The 20,842-nt window shown below is 39.9% G+C and overlaps 1 protein-coding gene across 2 annotated transcripts in view; it reads right to left on the bottom strand.

Moving 5' to 3' along the window:
• MAP3K1 (mitogen-activated protein kinase kinase kinase 1) overlaps positions 1-20,842 on the bottom strand; it is an 87,340-nt gene that overhangs the window by 44,694 nt on the left and 21,804 nt on the right. The window contains exon 2 of one of the 2 annotated variants that reach the window (XM_027101088.1): positions 15,757-15,838. The exons of the other annotated variant lie outside the window; for it this stretch is intronic. Within the exon in view, the coding sequence (XP_026956889.1) occupies positions 15,757-15,806 (50 nt within the window). The 5' untranslated portion in view covers positions 15,807-15,838. The remainder of the gene's footprint in view (positions 1-15,756; positions 15,839-20,842) is intronic. 2 annotated transcript variants of the gene reach the window in all.

The raw sequence follows: 20,842 nt of genomic DNA on the forward strand, positions 1-20,842 counted from the left end.
TTCATGGTACAGAAAATAATGGTACAATTTATAACCAATGGAATCTTAGATTCAATGAAATATACAGTAAATTCTATTCTACATGCCAGAAAAAAAAAAATCATACCTACTTAGCTTCATTTATCTCTGAAAAGAAAACCAAACTGGGAAGAAAAACAAGTTTTTCTTACATACTTACCGTTTTGTTATAACCTTAACATATAGTCTTCACAGATCAGACATAAACAGGGTTTTTATTTTTACCAGCTATGTGTGTATGTCTACATGTATATAGCAGTGATTAGGCATCTTATCCAATTAATATCATAGCTATAGCAGGAAAGTTGTTTGTTTGTTTTTTTTAAACACAAACTAATCTAAACAGATAGTTGTAAAATCACTGCGAGATTAGAGGGCCTCTAATCCATTTTGGTTAAACATGAATAAGAGAGTTATTCTTGCCCTATCTATTACCTAGAACCATACTTCTTATTTTAACTAAAATAGTAGCTTGTATATTTCTGACTTTTTAGCAAAACAAACATATATATTTTGAGAAACTACTTTGAAGACCTAATAAAATTTTATTCAGATAACTATGAGAAACTTAACATTGTTACAGATTAAGCTTTATCCTCCTTTCCTATTTATTTAGAAAACATGAGGTTTCTTGCATTTTTTGGTTTCTAAACATTCCTCAGAATGAATTTGTGATTGACCTAGAGCTTCAAAAAACCTTTTTCCCCTGAGGTTAGGTTTCTAGTTTAGACTCTTCCTAGACCTACAGAATTTACCTGCTATAAAACGAGATGCTTCAATGGCCCCTTCTCAGTGAAGCCACTCAGTCCTGCCTTTATCTGACCCACTGTGGTACCAGCCATTGTTGATGAGACTGCCACTCTTGTAGCTCTCCCCCACCTGTTTTCTAGGAGATGATTTTTCCCTAGTTCTGTTTCTAACACTCTGACTAGCCTCACTGGTATCATATACTAGACCCTCTTCCTGGAACCCCTTAAATGCCAGCCATTGCCCTCTTCTCACAGCACTAAAATACTCTCTTCTTAAGCACACCAAGATATTTCACATCTCTCTGTCTTTGCAGATGATTTATATCCTGAAAGGAATACGCCTTTTGTCATCTCATATGCCTTCAGTAAAGAATTTCCTACTGCCATTCTACAGCAGTTAGCCATTCCCTCCCCGTATGCTAGTATTAATTATCATACAGCATAAACTCAAGTATTTGTTTAAATATCTGCTTCCCTCACCACACTGGGAGCTCTTCTGGGACAGGTTGCCACATCTTATTCATTCTTCTATCATCAGTGCCAAATGTCCTGGACAGGCCACAAAAGGCACCCTACAAGAAGCCAGAGGGCCTATCCAGCCATAGCCAATTCCTCTTCCCAGGGTGGTGTCTGACACCCGGGGCACCATGCTTTATATATTTGAACCCATCCTGAAGTCCACAGCTGGCTGGTGTAAGAATGTGCCCTGATCCAAACACCCTCTACACTGGATGGTGCTATACATCTTCACCAGACCTTCTCTCTATGGGAGTTTGAGTACAAGATACATGGAGAGTGTTATGACAGGAAGAATGGCATCAAAACAGAGAAAAAGAGCAAAGTAGTAAATAGGATCAATGAGACAGAAATAAGGCAGAAGAGAGAAATCAGTCAGAAGGAAGATGTAGTTAGCGACAGGGAGAAGGGAATAAGCAATGAACCTAAAAGTTGTACCTGGGTCCCTGTCCATGATGTCAGCCAGCTGGAGCTACTTTTACACATACCTCCCCACGTGGTGAATCACCATGTTCTCCAGAGGCCACATGTATGTGCAGAAACTTCACGGGTCCTTTATTTTGCACTGAAATAAACCCTAACATGTCTCTCTTCCCTGCAACCCCGAAGAGCCGGATGAAAACACTAACTCAGCACATTCCCTGGCACACAGAGGACATTCGATAAACACTGAAAAACAGAATCCTACAAGTTTACTATAATTTCTTTAAGGTATTTCTTAAATGGTTCATCTTTAGCATGAAAATATAATGTTAGTCAACAACTAGTGATTGGAGAAGTAACTGCCAGACTTATGTCATAACAGAAAAAGTGAATGTTATGTGTCAGGCAAGGTGTTAGGTGCTTTACGGGTATTAACTCATTTCATCTTCCCGACAACCCTATCAGGTCTTTACCATCTGAGGTCTGGAGAGGCTGGGTTACAAGCCCAGGGTCACACAGTTTTAAGTGGTAGGAACAGGCTTCAAACCCCACTCAATCTGACTTTGAAGCCTGTGCTCTTCACTGGTCTAGCAGGTCACTGCCAAATCTGATTTTGTCTTTACAGCGAGTCAGCATCAGATATCTAAGTTGATATCTACTTGATGAGGATTCAAAGAAGTTTAAACAAGTTTTTTAAATGGTGACTTTTGTTATAAGAATTAAAGAAGCACATTAATTTTATTCATTAGTAGAGTACATCACTGTAATAGGAGTAACAAAGAGTATAATGATTATATGAAACCCTTCTGGAAATTAATGGGGTTTAACCTTAGTATACATAAAGATTTCCAGAACAGTTTAGATTATGGATAACTTTATTTAGGGAGAATCTCAATTCTCTCAGTGTCCAAGCAATCTCAAAGAACCCTGGAAAATGCACTGAATTATTTGGGACAGGCACAGTTCAGAGCCACCCAACTGAGGTCTGCTTGGGAAGTTATCTTAGCAGCAGGAATTCACATACTAAAACCCACAAGCTTTGTTACCAAGAGGAGAGAGAGCAAGGGAGGAACTATCTCCCAAAACAAAACTAGACCACTCTGGGACCCTTAAAATTTAAGTTGCCAGGCAAAAGGCAAGAGAAGGAATGACTTCGGAAAGGATGACGAGAATGTGGTGAAGCATGAAGGCTAACAACAGAGGCTAACCATCCCTTACCATCGACAGGGCACTGTGCTAACCGTGGGTCATCTCAGTCAATTCTCATGAGAGTGGGACTCTTAACTATCCCACTGGCAGATAAGAAAAAAAGCAGGGAGGTTATGTGTCCAAGGTGATAAAGTCTGTGAAAAATACTGGATTTAACTCAGATATGAATGATTTCCAGGGCAAAAGCAAACTTAGTATTTACAACTGCTTAAAATTCATACACCTAGATCTGAGGCCAAAAAATCTGTATCTCAGTGGTGGAACAACTCTGTTTTTCCTTAAGATAATTTCTCCAGAGATATATTGTCATTGGCAACTGCTGGCCTTTTCCCTCTTCTGAGCAAGAAGGATTAGATAAAATCATTGGTAAGGCCAACCCTTCCATCTTTATGTAATGCAACATTTACAACATGTCTAATTTTACGTAAGAAATAATACATAAAAGTGGCTCACATTATGAAAATTAGTCCCCAGAAGATTTCATTCCAGGTTGTGCTCGGTAATGTTTGGCCCTAAGAACTAAAGATGGCACAACTCCTATTTATTTTTACCAATAAACAGGCAACTACTTTTTTTCCCCTCAATACAGAGTAAATATCCTCTCTTTAGCACAACAAAGGACTGTTGATTTCTTAATATGGGTATGGCCATGGTATAATCAGTTTTATAATATGTTGAATCTCTATCAGAAATCTTCATCAGGGTGAGAAAAACTATTTCTAGTATTGTGTGCAAACCTTCCTATTTAGTCCTTTGAAGGATACAGGCACAGAATTTCATCCTCAAAAAGCTCACGTTCTGGTTAACTACATCAAAAATTAAATAATATGGAGGTCAAATAACAAAGATGACAATATAGCTTACTATCAACAATGATTACCAGCAGCTTAATACCACCTTAGTTATTCTGATTGATTCATATTTATAAATTATTCTAAATTGTCTTGCACATACTAAAAATCAACTTACCTGATATCAAGGATTCCTTTCTATTAAAATATCACCCCATTTGAGTTTTAAGATTATAATTATTCTCCACTAAAAATTACAGAATTCTGAAAAGTAGAACATGGTATAGAATCGTGATAAGTATGTTTGAAATTAACCAAAATTAAACCAAAAAATTAGTGGATAATCATACTGCAAATACTCGCTCTCTAGCTGACCTAGGTCAGCCTAGACAAGGAAAGTGCAAGTTCTTTGAGGGCAGGTCCTTTCCCCTGGCATGTCCTGCAGCCACAAACAAAGCACCCAGAGCAACAGATGCCACCGACTTGATAAGCAACCAATGATTTGGAGTCAGAGCAGCTGGTTATCACTTCAAATCAACAAACATCTGGAAGGACTTCCCTGGTGGCGCAGTAGTTAAGAATCCACCTGCCAATGCAGAGGACGTGGGTTCAAGCCCTGGTCCGGGAAGATCCCACATGCCACGAAGCAGCTAAGCCCGTGCGCCACAACTACTGAGCCTGCGCTCTAGAGCCTGCAAGCCACAGCTACTGAGCCCACATGCCTAGAACCCGTGCTCCACAACAGGAGAAGCCACCACAAGGAGAAGCCCGCGCACCGCAATGAAGAGTAGCCCCCGCTCACCACAACTAGAGAAAGCCCGTGGGCAGCAACGAAGACCCAACCCAGACAAAAAATAAATAAAATAAATAAATTAAAAAAAAAAACTCATCAGGAGGAAAAGATAATTCAGACAGCTCAAACATACAGCAAATTCAGGAGGGAAGTAGTTATGTAGAGACAATCAAGTATATGCAATGACTATTAAAATTGATAAGAAATTTAAAGAAAATTAAAGGAAATAAGATGAATCAAGTCAGTAATCAAGTTAGGTTAGTAAGGAAATGAATATCCTAGAAGATTTAGCAATTTGAAATAAAAAATATTATTTTTTAAAAAGTAGTCAAGGAGGAAAACCAGAGAAGGTGAGGGCAGGTGTCTCTTCAAGTGAACACCCCTCATGTGTGGGCATAAAAGAAAACAAATCAGACTAAAGTGAAACCAACACGTCAGTTCTATAATGTCTTATGATTCAAGTTCAATGAAATTCACTGACTTGTCACAAATTATGAGCTGAAATTTGATGGCAATATTTATGCAGACAAGTGAAAATTATAAAAATAGAACTAGACAGAAATGAGTTTTGTGATTTTGTAAGATTCATCGTGTCACAAAATATATGAATATCTTAGTGACAGAAAAACTGAATGCAGTTCTGTTACCAATGATAAAACAAATGGACTGAAAAGTTGCTAGGTTACTTAAACTAAATATTTTACAAAAATACTTTATTTACTCATCAAAGTAATCACTTCTGTAACAAAATTTCTAAGTAGTACTATTCTTCTATCCATCTTCCTATGGGATAAGATTCACACTATTCTTTTCTTCTCACTCATGAACTCAAGAAAATCTACAGGTTTAATGTAAACTATTTTTTAAGAGTCATTGTTTACAGGGGGAGTTTAAAACCAATATGGTTGCATTTCTCATTTGTTCCTTTCCAATAAAAACCCATGAAAGCTTCAAATACTTTTTACTCTGTAAGCCTGTATTCTTTTAATACTCAGTGCTAAAAATTCCACTGTTTATTCCTTCCTCTGTTGTGTCCTTGATAACTGACGAAGAACCTTTAGAAACTTTGGGGAAAAAATGGGACGTATGAACATCCTCTTCTTTAATTGTTGAATATAGATCAGTAAGCAAGGAAAAGGATGCTAATTTTTTACAGTATTTGGCTAAATGTGTATTTGCTTTCAAGAATTCCTCTTTCATGCTACTTGACAAACCTAGGGTTGGGAATGTGTAAAAGACAACTGATGCATAAATGTAAGTGAGCTTTTATACTACATTACAGAAGTATATCGGAACTCCCTACACTACTACTATTGGGGCAGTTTTCAGAAAAGCAATGTGTCCTGTCCTCCATCTAAGGGCACTGGTACATAATCCATGGCACAAAGCAGGTATTCCAGGGGGAAAAGATGGCTGCTCCTTCACCATTTTGGTTTTCATCAAAAAGCTCCCAAGTCAGTGTTATGGGGGGCTCTGATGTATGTTTTTCTTTGGAACCTTCTCCAATGGGTGTGTGATTACATTTTTACTAAGTCAATTATCTTGAAAGAAATGTGGCAGCTTCAGTTTGAATATTCTAAAAGATCAAATGAACAAAACTAATAATTGCAAAAGTGGTATGTTACTGCACATTTTCCCTCCCACAGTTTAAGAAAAGTGGTTTAAAGTTAAAAATGTAACATTTTGAGTACCTTCTGTGTTAATAAAAACCCTTGGACTGTTTTTAACATTCCCAGATTAATGGATGAGAAGGCATATAGTGCTGAAGTAGAGCACAAAGCCCTCTTACAGCCTTTTTGCTAGGAGAATGATTTCTTTCAAACCCCGTGGAACAGCTAGCACTATTTCTACAGTACTTCCTCCTAGCTGGTGGAAAGGCATGTTAACTGGGATGCTCAGAATGAGGAAGAATGACTTCCTGACAAATGTAGCTTTTCTTCTCTATGCTTTTAATGCTAGAAAACCACTCTGTTCAATGAATGTTGGCACGCCTACTACATGTAAGCTCTGGGCTAGGCAACAGAGATACAAATACGAAGTGGGATAAAGAAAAGTAAGACAGGATCTCTATCCCTCTAGGCGCTTAGTCTAGCAGAACAGAGAAAACAGATGCCAACCTTGCTATAATAGATGTATTTTAATATATCATAAATAGTTGCAAGGATGGAGTGGATCTCCATCTTAATTTTATCTAGGAGAGTCCTAGAAAGATCTACAGAGGAGGTGATGCCTGAATAATATATATATATTTTGTGTGTGTGTGTGCGGTACGCGGGCCTCACTGTTGTGGCCTCTCCCGTTGTGGAGCACAGGCTCCGGACGCACAGGCTCAGCGGCCATGGCTCACGGGCCCAGCCGCTCCGCGGCATGTGGGATCTTCCTGGACCGGGGCACGAACCCGTGTCCCCTGCATAGCAGGCGGACTCTCAACCACTGCGCCACCAGGGAAGCCCGCCTGAATAATATTTAATGAAAGAACAGGACTGGCAGGCTTGGAGCCAATGAAGGCTGAAAGATTTTCTTGACAAAAGAAACAGCTCTGGTGAAAATAATGTTCTATAGAATATTAAACAGTTTATGATTCTGCTGTTTAGGAAACACTAAAATAAACACGTTCATTTAAAGACCTATGTGCATCATATTTTTCCAAGAGGGAAAAAAAAAAGAAGGTAACACAGTATTCCTTGCACTCATTTGGCACAGAAGTCCTTTAAGCAAAACATCTTTGACAGAGTAGTAGTGGTCCTTAGAGAGAAATGTGTATGTGATCATCTCTATATCCTTTCTGGCTCAAATGAGTCAATAGGTCTAAGAAGAAAAATCCAGAGAAGAAACTAACACCAGCTGTTTTAATGTCTTAATATAAGGCTTCACGGGCTATCATAAAATTCAGCAATTGTCTTTAGTGCAACTAAGCCTCCAAGAATCAAAATATGTGGGAAAAAGATCACCTGACAGCCAGCTTGAGATGAGTAAATTCACCTGGTACAAACTCATCTTAAGAGAAGTGGATGTCAGACATACAAACGTGGCCCAATCTAACCACTAGCAGAGGCCAGAGTTTGTCACTAAGATTTGCCCCAGGCCCAGTCTGCTCACTCTCTGCCAAGGACTTAGGTCCGGGGTGAGGACAAAGAAGGTATCAGCCAAAAAAACAAAGCCAAAAACCCGATAAGCCATTTGCTCTAAATAGCTCTATATGCCTAGAGGAAAGCCCCAGAATCTGAAATAAAAAAGGGGCCTGGGGCACGGACCTCACTTCACTGCAAACCCCTGGAGCTCTGGCACAGTGGAAGCACTCGTGTGTCTTCAGCACTGATGACAGCACTCCTGGCAGTGACTGGTGGGAAGCAGATCAGGGCAGAAGCAGCATCAGTGCTCAGCAGAGGCAGTGAGACCAGTGTGGCTGAAAGAGGCGAGGGCAATGGCCGAGGAGGCAGAGCTGTCCGGAGATGGCTACAGGGAACTGACCAAATTCCTTCACTAGTCATGCCAGGCCCACACTGGGGAGTTCAGAAAGTATGGCGGTGGGGTTTGTTAGGGGCATTGATGGGGCAATGGCCACCCAAACCAGTAAAATCTTGGTTGTATACACAGCAAAATCAAAAGGGCTTCTTATTCAACAGAAATGACATAACTTGAAGGACATGTTCCTAGGATAGGGTAGATAAAGAAGTCATACCACAAACATCATCAAGATGGATGGCATGGTGATCAGTGGCATGAGCTCTGGAGCTAGAATGTCTGAGTTAAAATCCAAAATCCAAGGTCTGATGCCTACTAGCTGTATGGCTTTGTCCGAAGTTATTTAACCTCTCTGTGCCTTTCACTGTTTTAAGCCCTTAGCGTATAGTTCTCATCTCACAGTTTTAAAATGAATGAACATGGATGAAGCACTTAAAATAGTGCCAAGTATATGGTAAGCACACAATAAATGCAACTACTACAACTATTAGTATGATCATTATTTATGATCTGCTACTCTTTATGGAGACCTCCTCTGAACTGGGTATCATGCTAGGTGCTATCCTTACAGGGGCTCCAACTCTCACACGAGGCTACAACGTTAAGTAAGACACATTGCCTCCCTGTGCAGACAAAGAAACTCTTACAGAAAGATAAGTAACTTGACTAAGGATCCACAGTAAGTGGGAATTCTTTGTTTCAAAACCAGGTCTCTCTGGCTTCAAAGCCCTGTGCTCTTCCTTCTAGTCTATGTTACACATAATTTCTTTTAACAATATGTTAATTGAAAAACAGATGAAAATAGCAAAATACAACTATTTTTTTCTAGTTACAGGAGGTAACAATGTTGATTAGAGACATCTGGAATGTGAAGACTGCCAAACAAGGCTACTACGTGGCCCACTACCGGTGGGGTGCAAGGAGGGAGGTGAGAAGACAAAGGAGGAGGCTCCAACTGTGTCTTTAATATTCGTTTCTTTAAAGCACAGATACCCAATTGCAGCAAATATGATAAAATATTAACATTTATTAAATACAGGCAACGGTTTTATGGCTGTTCGTTATATTATGCTCTAATATTTTCCCTCTGTATGGCTGATATATTCCTTAAAAATAAACATGTGCTACTGAATTACTCTTCTCTACACTGTGGGAGGCTTCACAAAACCAAAGAAAAATAACAGGACTAGGGAGTCTTGAGATTAAGAGCCAAGTCATAACTAGGCCATTAGCCAGCTACATAATCTTTAAGCGATTCACAACCTTTCTGGAATTCAGGAATTTACCAAATCAGATCAGACTACAAGATTCAGGGCCATCCAGAATGAACATGATTCATTTATTAATGCCACTATGTAAATGCTATAGTTCTGTGAGGGAGAAATAATATCAAAAAATATAAAGCTCAACAGGATCCACAAACTCCCTCTAATTGTTGTATCTGGAGAATACCTCCCAACAGTTTATTTGTATAAAATATTCTTTGTACATCTATAATCCAGTGGCTCCTGGTGTTTTAAAATGTGAGAATCCTTTCTCAACATTACCAACACCATAGAACAAATACGGATCCACAGACCCTGTGAAAACTCAGACTAGAAATTACTAAACTTTTAGACTCAGTACCCCCGATAGGCACTATGATAAAAGCAATTCAAATCTAATTATTAAAAGGGTATGTATTATGTACAAGGGACTCTATCAAAGCTCTCTCAGAAAGATAAAACAACCATTAGGAGAAACATTCAAGAAAGGAGAGACCACAAAACATGGATTTCAAGGGTTTTTTTTTAAACACTGAAAACATTAAGTTTTCTAGTTTTTTTTTTTTAAATGAAAGAACCACAGATTTCTCTTCCTTAAAAGACACATAACCATTTTGCATATTTAAGTGCTCTGAGTCAAAAAGATGTGAAGTAGTAGCCTGAAATGAGAAATGAAGCATGGTGGCTTTCTGGCCAAGTCTCAGCTTCAGTTGTGACAATGTTCCAATCTGAATTCTAACTCCCGAGTCCAGGGCTCTCTGCGGCCACAAAGCCTGCTTTTCCCATAATGTGGTATCATCATTTCAGAAATGCTTAATCTGTGTCAAGTCAGAGAGGTGAGAGTTTGCTTTTTCTAAATGGAGAAAAGCTGGGATACAGTGTTAACATTTAATGAGTCATTCTGACTGCTAATATGAAAACACAATTACTGCTAAAATTTTTTTGCTTTTGTATTACTAGAAAATCATAATATTTTCAGAGAATGCTTGCCATTCAGCCAATTAGTACTCCTTATTTAAGTAACATGAATACATGTCACTGCAATTTATTTACTTATTTATTTTACTTTTAAGATCTACTCTCTTAGATGCAATTTATTCTTTAAACTGAAAAAAACGTGACATCTTTGGTTAATTACATCTGATATTTAGGACATAAGCTTGACATATTTGGGTTAGACAACTTAAACATTTTATATGGAATGAATTTTAATACCTTACACAATATATTTTTTTGGTTGTTGTTTTTTTTTTTTTTCGGTATGCGGGCCTCTCACTGTTGTGGCCTCTCCCATTGCAGAGCACAGGCTCCGGACGCGCAGGCTCAGCGGCCATGGCTCACGGGTCCAGCTGCTCCGTGGCATGTGGGATCTTCCCGGATTGGGGCACGAACCCGTGTCCCCTGCACTGGCAGGCGGACTCTCAACCACTGTGCCACCAGGGAAGCCCTATTTTTTTGTTTTTGACTTTAGGATTTTAATACAAAATATCATCCCTCAGTGGGCTGTACGATTAATCTGTCTACATCAGCAAGTATAAATCAATTTAGCATACAGTTCACCTCCTTTAAAAAAAAATCACTCCCTACTTGCACAGTCCAATAAACAAGTGGAAAAGCTGGAGACAATCGATGCCTAGCAATGTATTAAGCCGATACACCACAAACGTGCCAATAAACTACAAATAATGGCCACGTAAATTCTCAAATGAAATCTTTTACTTCTGATACTGGTGTGTTTGCTAGTGTTCATGTTCTCAGCCTTTCACAGATAAGAACTACCGAAAAGTACCACGTGGTTTATTTTGAAGTAGGTATTTGGATTTGAACCTCAGGAATCTCCCCAAGTGACCTATGGCCAAGTTGTGATCCAACAATCTCTGTACTAATATCCCCTGGGAGACTGAGGTCTCCCCAGTAGATCTTGACCAATGTCATAAATTCCTCAATCCCTTTCAATTATTCCGGAATAATTCCTATTCACTGAGTGTCCATACACCCATCTTAAAACAAACAAAAAACCCTTCAGCTAGAGAATACATTAAAATAATGGGAAGGTTTTGAAACTTGCAAAGAGCTGAATCATGCTTATGTTTAGGTTTTGTTTCTACAGTTGGTTTTGGAGGCACAAACTCCCTCTAAGAATACTAGCCACCCTAGTTAATCCATTGGAAGATAGGATCAAGAGTGAATCTAACTTCTTTGTTCACTGTCTGGCATAAATTACCTATTGGAATTAATTATAGTGCACAGTTGGAGAAACCAAGGATTCAAAGTGAAACAGAACATTCTAGGAATGGAATGGGAGGAGAGAAAAAAACCTTCATTCAATAGGTGGCACTCTTTCCTTAAAAATGTAACTTAGGCAATTATTAATATTAAAGATGTCATCTGCCCACAAATACCTTGAAAGAGAAGCCACATTAATTCCGATATCCTGTCCCAAATACAGTCTGAATCATTACATTCTGTCTACCTGAATAATGTCTTCTCATTTCAATGGAATTTTGCAGATGTTCATAAATATGCTAATTTCTTTTCACTGTAGCAAAAGCTACAATTTAGGAGAACCAAAGAATCGCATTTATTTTAAACTGGCAGGTTTTGACTTACAGTTTAGCCTGATATATGCTTCAAAAGCCATTCTTCCTAACCATTTTCTAATTTTAAAGACTTCAATTATAAAAGAATAACCTGAATGGAAATGGGGCAAAGAACTATACTTGTACTTTATAAATTGTATTATTGTTTTCTGTTTTAAAACATGACAGCAACTCTTTCATAAGCATGCATATTAATATTCTTTTTAATTAAATAACTGACTAAGGGCTTCCCTGGTGGCGCAGTGGTTGGGGGTCTGCCTGCCGATGCAGGGGACACGGGTTCGTGCCCCGGTCCAGGAGGGTCCCCCGTGCCGCAGAGCGGCTGGGCCCGTGAGCCATGGCCGCTGAGCCTGTGCTGCGCGATGGGAGGGGCCACAGCAATGAGAGGCCCGTGTACCGCAAAAAAACAAACAAAAAAACTGACTAAATTCATTATCATTCTGGCTGAAACTCAAAACTTTTACGTTGAAAAACAGAAACAATGTTGACAATTAATAAAATGTGAGTTTATCTAGTATACAGAAGAAGCAAAAAATAAAAATAAAATTTGTCTAATTTTCCTTAGGTATATCCTGTGGTTCCCACCTCATCACAAGTTCTAGGGTCGTCCCTTCCTTGGAGAAACTATCCCAGAAGCTGCCTTCAGCCTTCCCCACTGGTCACAGCCCCTCTAACTCGGTCGGGGCGGGGGCGGCGGGGGGGTCCTTCCTCAGTCCCAACTCAGCAAATAGCACTCTGTTATAATGGTTTCTTACTTGTCTGTCTCCAACATTTGACTGTGAAATCCTTGAGAGCAGAAATGAGTCTTAACTTTATGCTCCTTGCCCTAGCAGAAAGCTTGGCATATGGCAGACACTCAATAAATATGTGCTGAATAAAGGAACAGATTGATCTTTCCCCTCGGGCTGTGTTTTTTCTTTTTTTTTTATTTTTTTTTAACATCTTTATTGGGGTATAATTGCTTTACAATGGTGTGTTAGTTTCTGCTTTATAATAAAGTGAATCAGTCATACATAAACATATGTTCCCATATGTCTTCCCTGTTGCGTCTCCTGTGTTTTTTCTTGATGGCAAGGCCTATGTCCTACTCATCCACCACTCTAACAGTACTGACTCTGAAATGCCTGGTACTTGTACACAGCAGGCGATGAGGAAGTAACACCCTTCCAATACGAAAGATCTCTAAGATGTAAATAAGCTTCACTGAGGCCTTTGTGTAAACTAACTCCCCAACATAAGTTTTAGGAACACTGCAGAAAGAGAGAAGAGCTGGGAATACCAGCTGTAGTAAGAGTGACAGATTTCACCCCCAGTAAAACACTGAGATGGTCAGTAAAGGAAGCCCAAAACCATAAGCTTAGACACATGTATTTCAGTGGAAAAAACTTTTCCATAACTTTGGAACTTGTCCATATCTCTAATTTTGTTAATACCTATTGATTTTCCTGTAGTTAACAGGAAGAAAGAATTCTAAAGAAAATCCCAAAAGATTTTGTGCCTGGGAGGGACGAGGCAGAAGACAAGACTACATCCTATTAGGAAGAAACCTGAGTGGAAGAAAGGGAACTAGCTGAGGAGGTCAATGAATGGGGTGTCTCCAGCGAAGGGACAGCGCTAGAACCCCCAATCCAGACTCCTCAAACCTGGATTCTCCTAGTTTGGAGGGGATACGGCTAGCAGGATGCATTTGAAATCACAGCATAAGCATGAAAAAAATAAAGCATCTACTTCTAGAATGTCAATTTTATTCCAAGATTTGGGAGAGCGGTGCAGTGACAGTTTTGTGTTAAAAATACAAATATGGGGCTTCCCTGGTGGCGCAGTGGTTGGGAGTCTGCCTGCCGATGCAGGGGACACGGGTTCGTGCCCCGGTCTGGGAAGATCCCACGTGCCGCAGAGCGGCTGGGCCCGTGAGCCATGGCCCGTGAGCCATGGCCGCTGAGCCTGCGCGTCCGGAGGCTGTGCTCTGCAACGGGAGAGGCCACAACGGTGAGAGGCCCGCATACCGCAAAAAGAAACTAAAAACAAAAAACAAGTATGACTAAAACATAAAACTCAAATGAATTAAGGTAAACTATGAGACTAGGGACTTGAATCAATTTTGTTCAATGTTCCAAGTAAGCATTCCCAGAATGGCAGGCTGCAGAGCATGCTCCCGGGTCCTTTCTCTTCAACAGAAGTTTGCCAAATGGATGTTCACCAGTAAGCTAAAGCAGCTGTTCTCAACAACTTTCCCACAATCTGACGATCACGTATGACAAAACTTCAAAAATTTGTTTAGGGGACATAAACAAATGTTTATCAATGGCACAACCACTAGCGACATATAAGTAACAAGTCACCCTCTACCTGAAGCAAAGATAAACCGCCTAAGTGCCAAAGCATCAGCCATATCTCTACCACTTTCCATCCAAGAAAGTCTATCAGTTATGCAAGATAATAAGCAATATTTACAAGGATATTTCTAAATATGTCCTAAATTATTTTTCTAAAAAGAAATCATTTTAAAACTCTGATATTTTATTATTACTAAGAAAGTACTCTTGGGTTACCTCCCCAGACTATCGCCACACCCACACCTTCGACATCAAAATCTGACTGGCTACCAGTCAGGTACACATGCTGCCTAAGTTAAAATGGGACCTGGACAGTATTTCCATAAGGTAACTACTAACAGCAATTAGGAAGAAGTTAGAAAAATCCAAGAGCCACCCGGAAGGCTTGGACAGAAAGCAATCCTCTGAACATCTGGTGCAGGGAGGTCACTTTAGTGTTCATGTCATTCTAAGGGAAGGCCATAAAACATGAAAAAAAGTGCAAGCAGAAACCATGAAATGGATTCCAAGAATACTTACAACCATGTTTCTGTGAAGACATAATCTCTGTGGGGGCAGGGATTTTTGTCTGTTTCATCACTGCTATATTCCTAGTGCCTGGCATGTAGCCACTTCTTAATAAATTTGCCAGGTGGATGAATGTTTTGTTACACCATGAGCAATAATAATTTAAACACCGAGAAAACCCCTACCAACGTATTTCATAACCATGGCAAACTTCATCACAGACTGGCTTCCTATTCACTATGCAGTCAAGCACCCTCCAAGCCCCTCCCTTAAGAAATGTCAGTGTTCCAGGAAAGCACACTCACTACTTTAACAACAAACCTCCCCTCTTATGCTCCGTCTCTTCAGCCTATGAGCATCCTCCCTTCTTGCCTTAAAACAAAAACCAACCCAACCAACCCCAAAACGCTTCCCGCTTTTGCAAATCCTTAGGCTTCTGCCTCTCTCCCACTCCGTCCTCCTCCAGCTTCTCAAGAGGAGCCTGGGCTTCCTCACTGCCCTGTCATCCCTTAAGGAAGCTCAGTGGCTCCAATGCTCAATACTCCACTAATTCTGGCCTTGAGGCAGTCACAGCTACCCTTGCATCCTGCCCAGTGGCATTACTACTGCTGACCATTTTCTCCTTGGGTAAAATAGTCTCCTCTGCCTCTCAGGTATCATTTTCCTGCAGGTTCTTCTCTGCTCTCTTCCAGGAAATCCTGGCATTGCTCGGAGGAATCTGAGCTAGAATTCCCCACTATCCTTTCAGAGGTATGGATATAAGCCGGGGCCTGCCTATCAGGAAATCAAAATTGCCCATAGGAAGTCCCCATTCATTCCTCAATTCTTGGCCATTGTGAGAGATTCGGAGAAACCCAAGACTGAACTGAGCAAAGGCACCATTAAAGAGAAGCGTCTCAGCCAGGAAACTTCAATCCCAGAGGTGGAATTACTATCAATGTAATAAGATATAAAGCTAAGCATATTTTACTTTCTACAAGTTGTTTTCTTAAAAGCTGTATATAAATACAACACACATAATAAAATCATTTTCAGGAGTCTGACACAATCATTCTTGATTTTTTTTGGGGGGGTGTCAACTCACGTTTTTATTAAGAGGGCTTTCTTAAAGCGCAACAGTATTTCTTTCTTCATCTTTTTTCTTCATTGCCTACATCATTTGTACCCTAAAAGGACAATCAACAGGCAGCATTCATGAAGTTGTCTCATATCCAGCGTGTACATGAAAATGGTCAAACCCAGGTAGAACCTACAACTACTCCTCAGTTTTCTCCAAGAGTTTCTCATGAAACTAGCTACTGGTAATCAGTAACTAGCTAGAGAACACAAGAACTGAATTATCTTGTTACCTACCAGCTCTTATCTGGGGATAACTCAGTTCCTAGAACAGTAGTAGCCACATGGTATATCAGTAAACATTACTGAGTTTGGAATGATAGTGAAACTTTCCAGAAGCAGCACATATGTAAGATTTCTAGGACTGCAAACACATTACTACTGTTATTTAAGAAACAAAATAATGGAATATTAGAAACCCAGTTAAGGGCAAAGATATTTATCTTGCCTTAAAGGAGATTTCAGTTTTACCTGAGTGACCTTTCTGTAGTTAAACTCAAAGATAATCTCCTTTGTTTGTTGGGGAGGCATAGGGTCAGGGAAATTACTGAATTCTCTCAGAGCCACTAAGCTCTTTTAATTATAGAAGATGGCTGCTGAAGACAAAATACTTGATAGGCAGGCATTCGTTAACTTATATTACTAGTAGAGAACAAATAACAGTAAGAGAATAAATGAACTGAAGCCCATTTAGGCATAACACTATATTGGATGTGTGCCTTAGAAATTAGTATCTTTATTCTAATGAGTAAACAGGCACAACCAACATTCAAAACACACCAATTAAAAGAATGCCGAAGTCTAAATTGAGCTTTAATTTGAAACCACTGGAAATGAAAACTAGCTATTATTTTCATGACCCATTTATTAAGAGCTCTAACAGCTATGTTTAGTTGTAAACAAATAAATTTTAAATGCCTGAGCTACCCAAGGCAGCTACCTCAGAGCATGCAATAGGACATGCAGGTGTGAGCCTAGGAGAAGCCCAGAGGAGGGAGCGTGTGTATATACAGAGCAGAGGGTCAGGAGTTTTCACTCTGCCTATTGCCCCCTAACATTTCTGAGGTATTCCCACCAGCTGTAAAATGGGAAGATGCCTGTGTCGCAGGGCGAGGATGAGACAGCCTGTGCGAGCACTCTGTAAAGGGTGAAGGCTCCACAAGTGTTAACATTGACCATGCACTCCAAGCACATCTCCCATTCTGCTGGCAAAGGTGTGCGCATGAAGGAAGTTCAGCCACATCTGCACCCTGAGCCTACTCTCTTTTCTGGTACAGTAAACATACTGAAGTCTAAATTTGTGTTTACAACTGGTCTTCTTTTATAAGAACTTCACATAACAACGAAAAATGTTAAAACGTTTCACTGATGCTTCCTGTATATTTTGGAGGACCTAAACAGCCAAGACAGGGAAAATGAGTTAATAGACAATGAAATTTGTTCTCTGATATAACTCAAACCCATCTCCTGATTTAAAAAAATATTAAAATATGCATAAAAGATTACCATAAGGTTAAAGAGCACAGTCTTGGAGTCAAACTGCCAGGGTTCACACCCAGGCTTCACCCACCCACTAGGTGCCAGGTTACCTCACCTCTCAGGGTCTCTGTTTTCTCATCTGTAAAATAGGAATAAAAACCGCACTTACTTCACATGGATAGTACAAGGCTTAAAATGAGACAAGCTATATAATGTACCAGTGTACCAGGCACAGAGGAAATTAACTACTATTGATATTTCCAATAAGACAAGCACAGCAGGAGAATGCAGCTAAACTAGGATGGACTAAGGTGAGCTACGCAGGGGCACCCTAGCCCCACACTGCACTTCAGTGCTCAATGACGGAACCTCTCTAATGCCACTCTAAGAGTCAGGAGGTTGTACTCTTGAATTCTAAAATACTGTGACCATAAATCCTAGGGCTTTATTTATTTTTTTTATTTAATTTAATTTTTTGGCTGTGCCACGTGGCATGTGGGATCTTAGTTCCCCAACCAGGGATCGAATCTGCACCCCCTGCACTGGAAGCATGGAGTCTCTGGACCACCAGGGAAGTCCCTTAGGGCTTTATTTTCATCCTTTGAAAGTAATTTCATATCCACCATCTCATTCGATCTTTTCAAATTCTGGTAGTAGGAAAGGTATCATTATTTCTAATTCACAGATGAGGACAGTCAGATTCAAAGCAGTTAAATAACTTTACTCAATGTCCTGCAGAAGTGGTAAGATAATACTGGAGACGGGCCTGATGGGCCTGAGCCAATGCCAACACTTAGTCCACCACAATAAGCAGTCGGAAAGCAGGTTAAGTACCTTTCAACTAAAGACACCTGGCAATTCCCTATCCAATAGTTACAAGGGAGAAAGAAGGAATCAGATATGTCCATAAGGAACTCTTGAATTTGGACTGCAATTTGAGTAGGCTTTTCATTTTACCTGAGACAATAAAGACAGAAGTTTTGCATCAGAATAATTTTGGTTTTTAAAGTATTATCCACATTATCTCATCTTCAAGTAGCGCTACTTGACTACTGAGAGGTCAAAAAAGAATTCTCATGGTTATTAAAAAAAAAAGAATTCTCATGGAATTCATTTGTTTCTAATTTTTTTATTAGTCCTACATAAACAATCATAGATATTTTGAATAGACTAGAATGTTCAAAAGTGTTTTTTTTAATATTTAAAGTTCTAAGGGAAACAAATGGTCAATGATTCTAAATATTTAATAAGTGTGAAAGTTAGCATGCTACCAATTTTTTTTTTTTTTTTTTTTTTGCTATACGCGGGCCTCTCACTGTTGTGGCCTCTCCCGCTGCGGAGCACAGGCTCCGGACGCGCAGGCTCAGCGGCCATGGCTCACGGGCCCAGCCGCTCCGCGGCATGTGGGATCTTCCTGGACTGGGGCACGAACCCGTGTCCCCTGCATCGGCAGGCGGACTCTCAACCACTGCGCCACCAGGGAAGCCCGCTACCAATTTTTTGAAATGGCAGTCTAAAGGCCCACTTGGTGGTTAGTCGAATTAAACTTTAATTACAAAATGAACAACTAGGAAAACTTAAGTTACAAATCAGGGGTTAAAGCTAATTTAGGCCTAGGTCTTTGTGGCCCACCTCCCTCTCTCAGAGTCTAACTACCTTGGAAGCAGCCCGATGAGGTTTCGGAGTTCACTGGTTCTAGAGACTGATTTCTAGCTGCCACCACAACCCGCCCTTCCTGCTCTCCATCCCATTCCTGACCTGTCTCCTAAAAAACGTCCCGGTGGCTGCTTCTATGCTCCAGCAGGCAAGAACAGTTCAGCATCCTGTTGAGCCAGCCTTATTCAGGAGGAGCAGCTCTTAGAGACATCTGAAATGATCCATGCCAAGGAATTCACCCTGGCTTCAGCTGCAGCACAGCAGTGGATCCCTCTGCTACCCAGGATCCAACATGAGCCTAGTGATGTTTCACTTCCCAGACCTATAGGAGTGACTCCAAAATAGTTACTGGGCTGTGATTCTGAAATTATAGCAGCTAAGAGTGCTGATGTCACCATTTCCCCCATGACAATTACAGGTGACATAATCCTGGAGGAGAGCTGGTGATGGCTGTCAGATCACCATAGTGACCACAGTCTCTGAACCTCAAATTCACACACATGATCCTAAGAAACCAAAATTTTATCTCATTTTCATGGGTAAGAGTTGTCGGAAGACAGAGCTGGAATGCTGAAGTTTCAATGGTTTATGGAAAGAAGACAGTATTGTATTTAAAAAGATTTGACACGTGGCTGCCTAAGCATATGGTAAAGAATGAATCAACATTTTAAATATATTATTCCTTACATAAAAACTTTTTACAAAACTTGTGTGTTATTTTCAATGTTTTTAATGTAGGCAATCTCCACAGCACACTAAAAAAAAAAAAATCCTAGATTAGGTATCTAAAAAATGAATAATTAATAGTATGCAATTTTCTATGTCTTTGGGCTAACCTTTGCCACAGATTTAAAAACTCTCTGGCTTTTAAATAAAATGTATTTTTTAAAATGTATCTTTATTGGAGTATAATTGCTTCACAATACTGTGTTAGTTTCCTGTTGTACACCAAAGTGAGTCAGCCATATGCATACATATGTCCCCATATCCCCTATCTCTTGAGCCTCCCTCCCACCCTCCCTATCTCACCCCTCTAGGTGGTCACAAAGCACCGAGCTGATCTCCCTGTGCTATGCGGCTGCTTCCCACTAGCTATTTTACATTCGGTAGTGTATATATGTCAATGCTACTCTCACTTCGCCCCAGCTTTCCCCTCCCACCCTGTGTCAAGTCCATTCTCTATGTCTACATCTTTATTCCTGCCCTGCAACTAGGTTCATCAGTACCATTTTTGTTGTTGTTGTTTTAGATTCTATATATATGCGTTAGCATACAGTATTTGTTTTTCTCTTTCTGACTTACTTCACTCTGTAAGACAGACCCTAAGTCCATCTACCTCACTACAAATAACTCAATTTTGTTTCTTTTTATGGCCGACTAATATTCCATTGTATATATGTACCACATCTTCTTTATCCATTCATCTGTTGATGGACATTTAGGTTGGTTCCATGTCCTGGCTATTGTAAATAGGCTGCAATGAACATTGTGGTACATGTCTCTCTTTGAATTATGGTTTTTCAGGGTATATGCCCTACATTCACAAGAAATGATACACCAGGGCAGGGGTAACCCAACAGTATAAGGACGGGAAGTCAGCCTAGGAGTAAAAGTATGGTATAGGTAATCTAAAGTGTAAAGCAGATTTGATAAAAAATGCAAACCCTATAAATGTTCAATAAATAATTTATAAAATGAGATTTATTTTTAATAAAGAACAGAGAAATATAGGAAAAAGTGTGAATGCACTGGCACTACACGAGCCTTGCTACAGCACAGAATTCTGTGTAAGTTGCTTACCGAAGACCCTGTAATGGCAAGTTCCAGCACAACTTGTCAGCATGGAATGAAAAGTCAGTACTTTAGCAAGACGTGTGTGTGTGTGTGTGTGTGTGTGTGTGTGTGTGTGTGTGTGTGTG

The sequence above is a fragment of the Aethalodelphis obliquidens genome, unplaced genomic scaffold, assembly GCF_003676395.1.
Source record: "Aethalodelphis obliquidens isolate GAN/ISIS:26980383/991018 unplaced genomic scaffold, ASM367639v1 scaffold4, whole genome shotgun sequence".
Classification (NCBI taxonomy): Eukaryota; Metazoa; Chordata; class Mammalia; order Artiodactyla; family Delphinidae; genus Aethalodelphis; species Aethalodelphis obliquidens.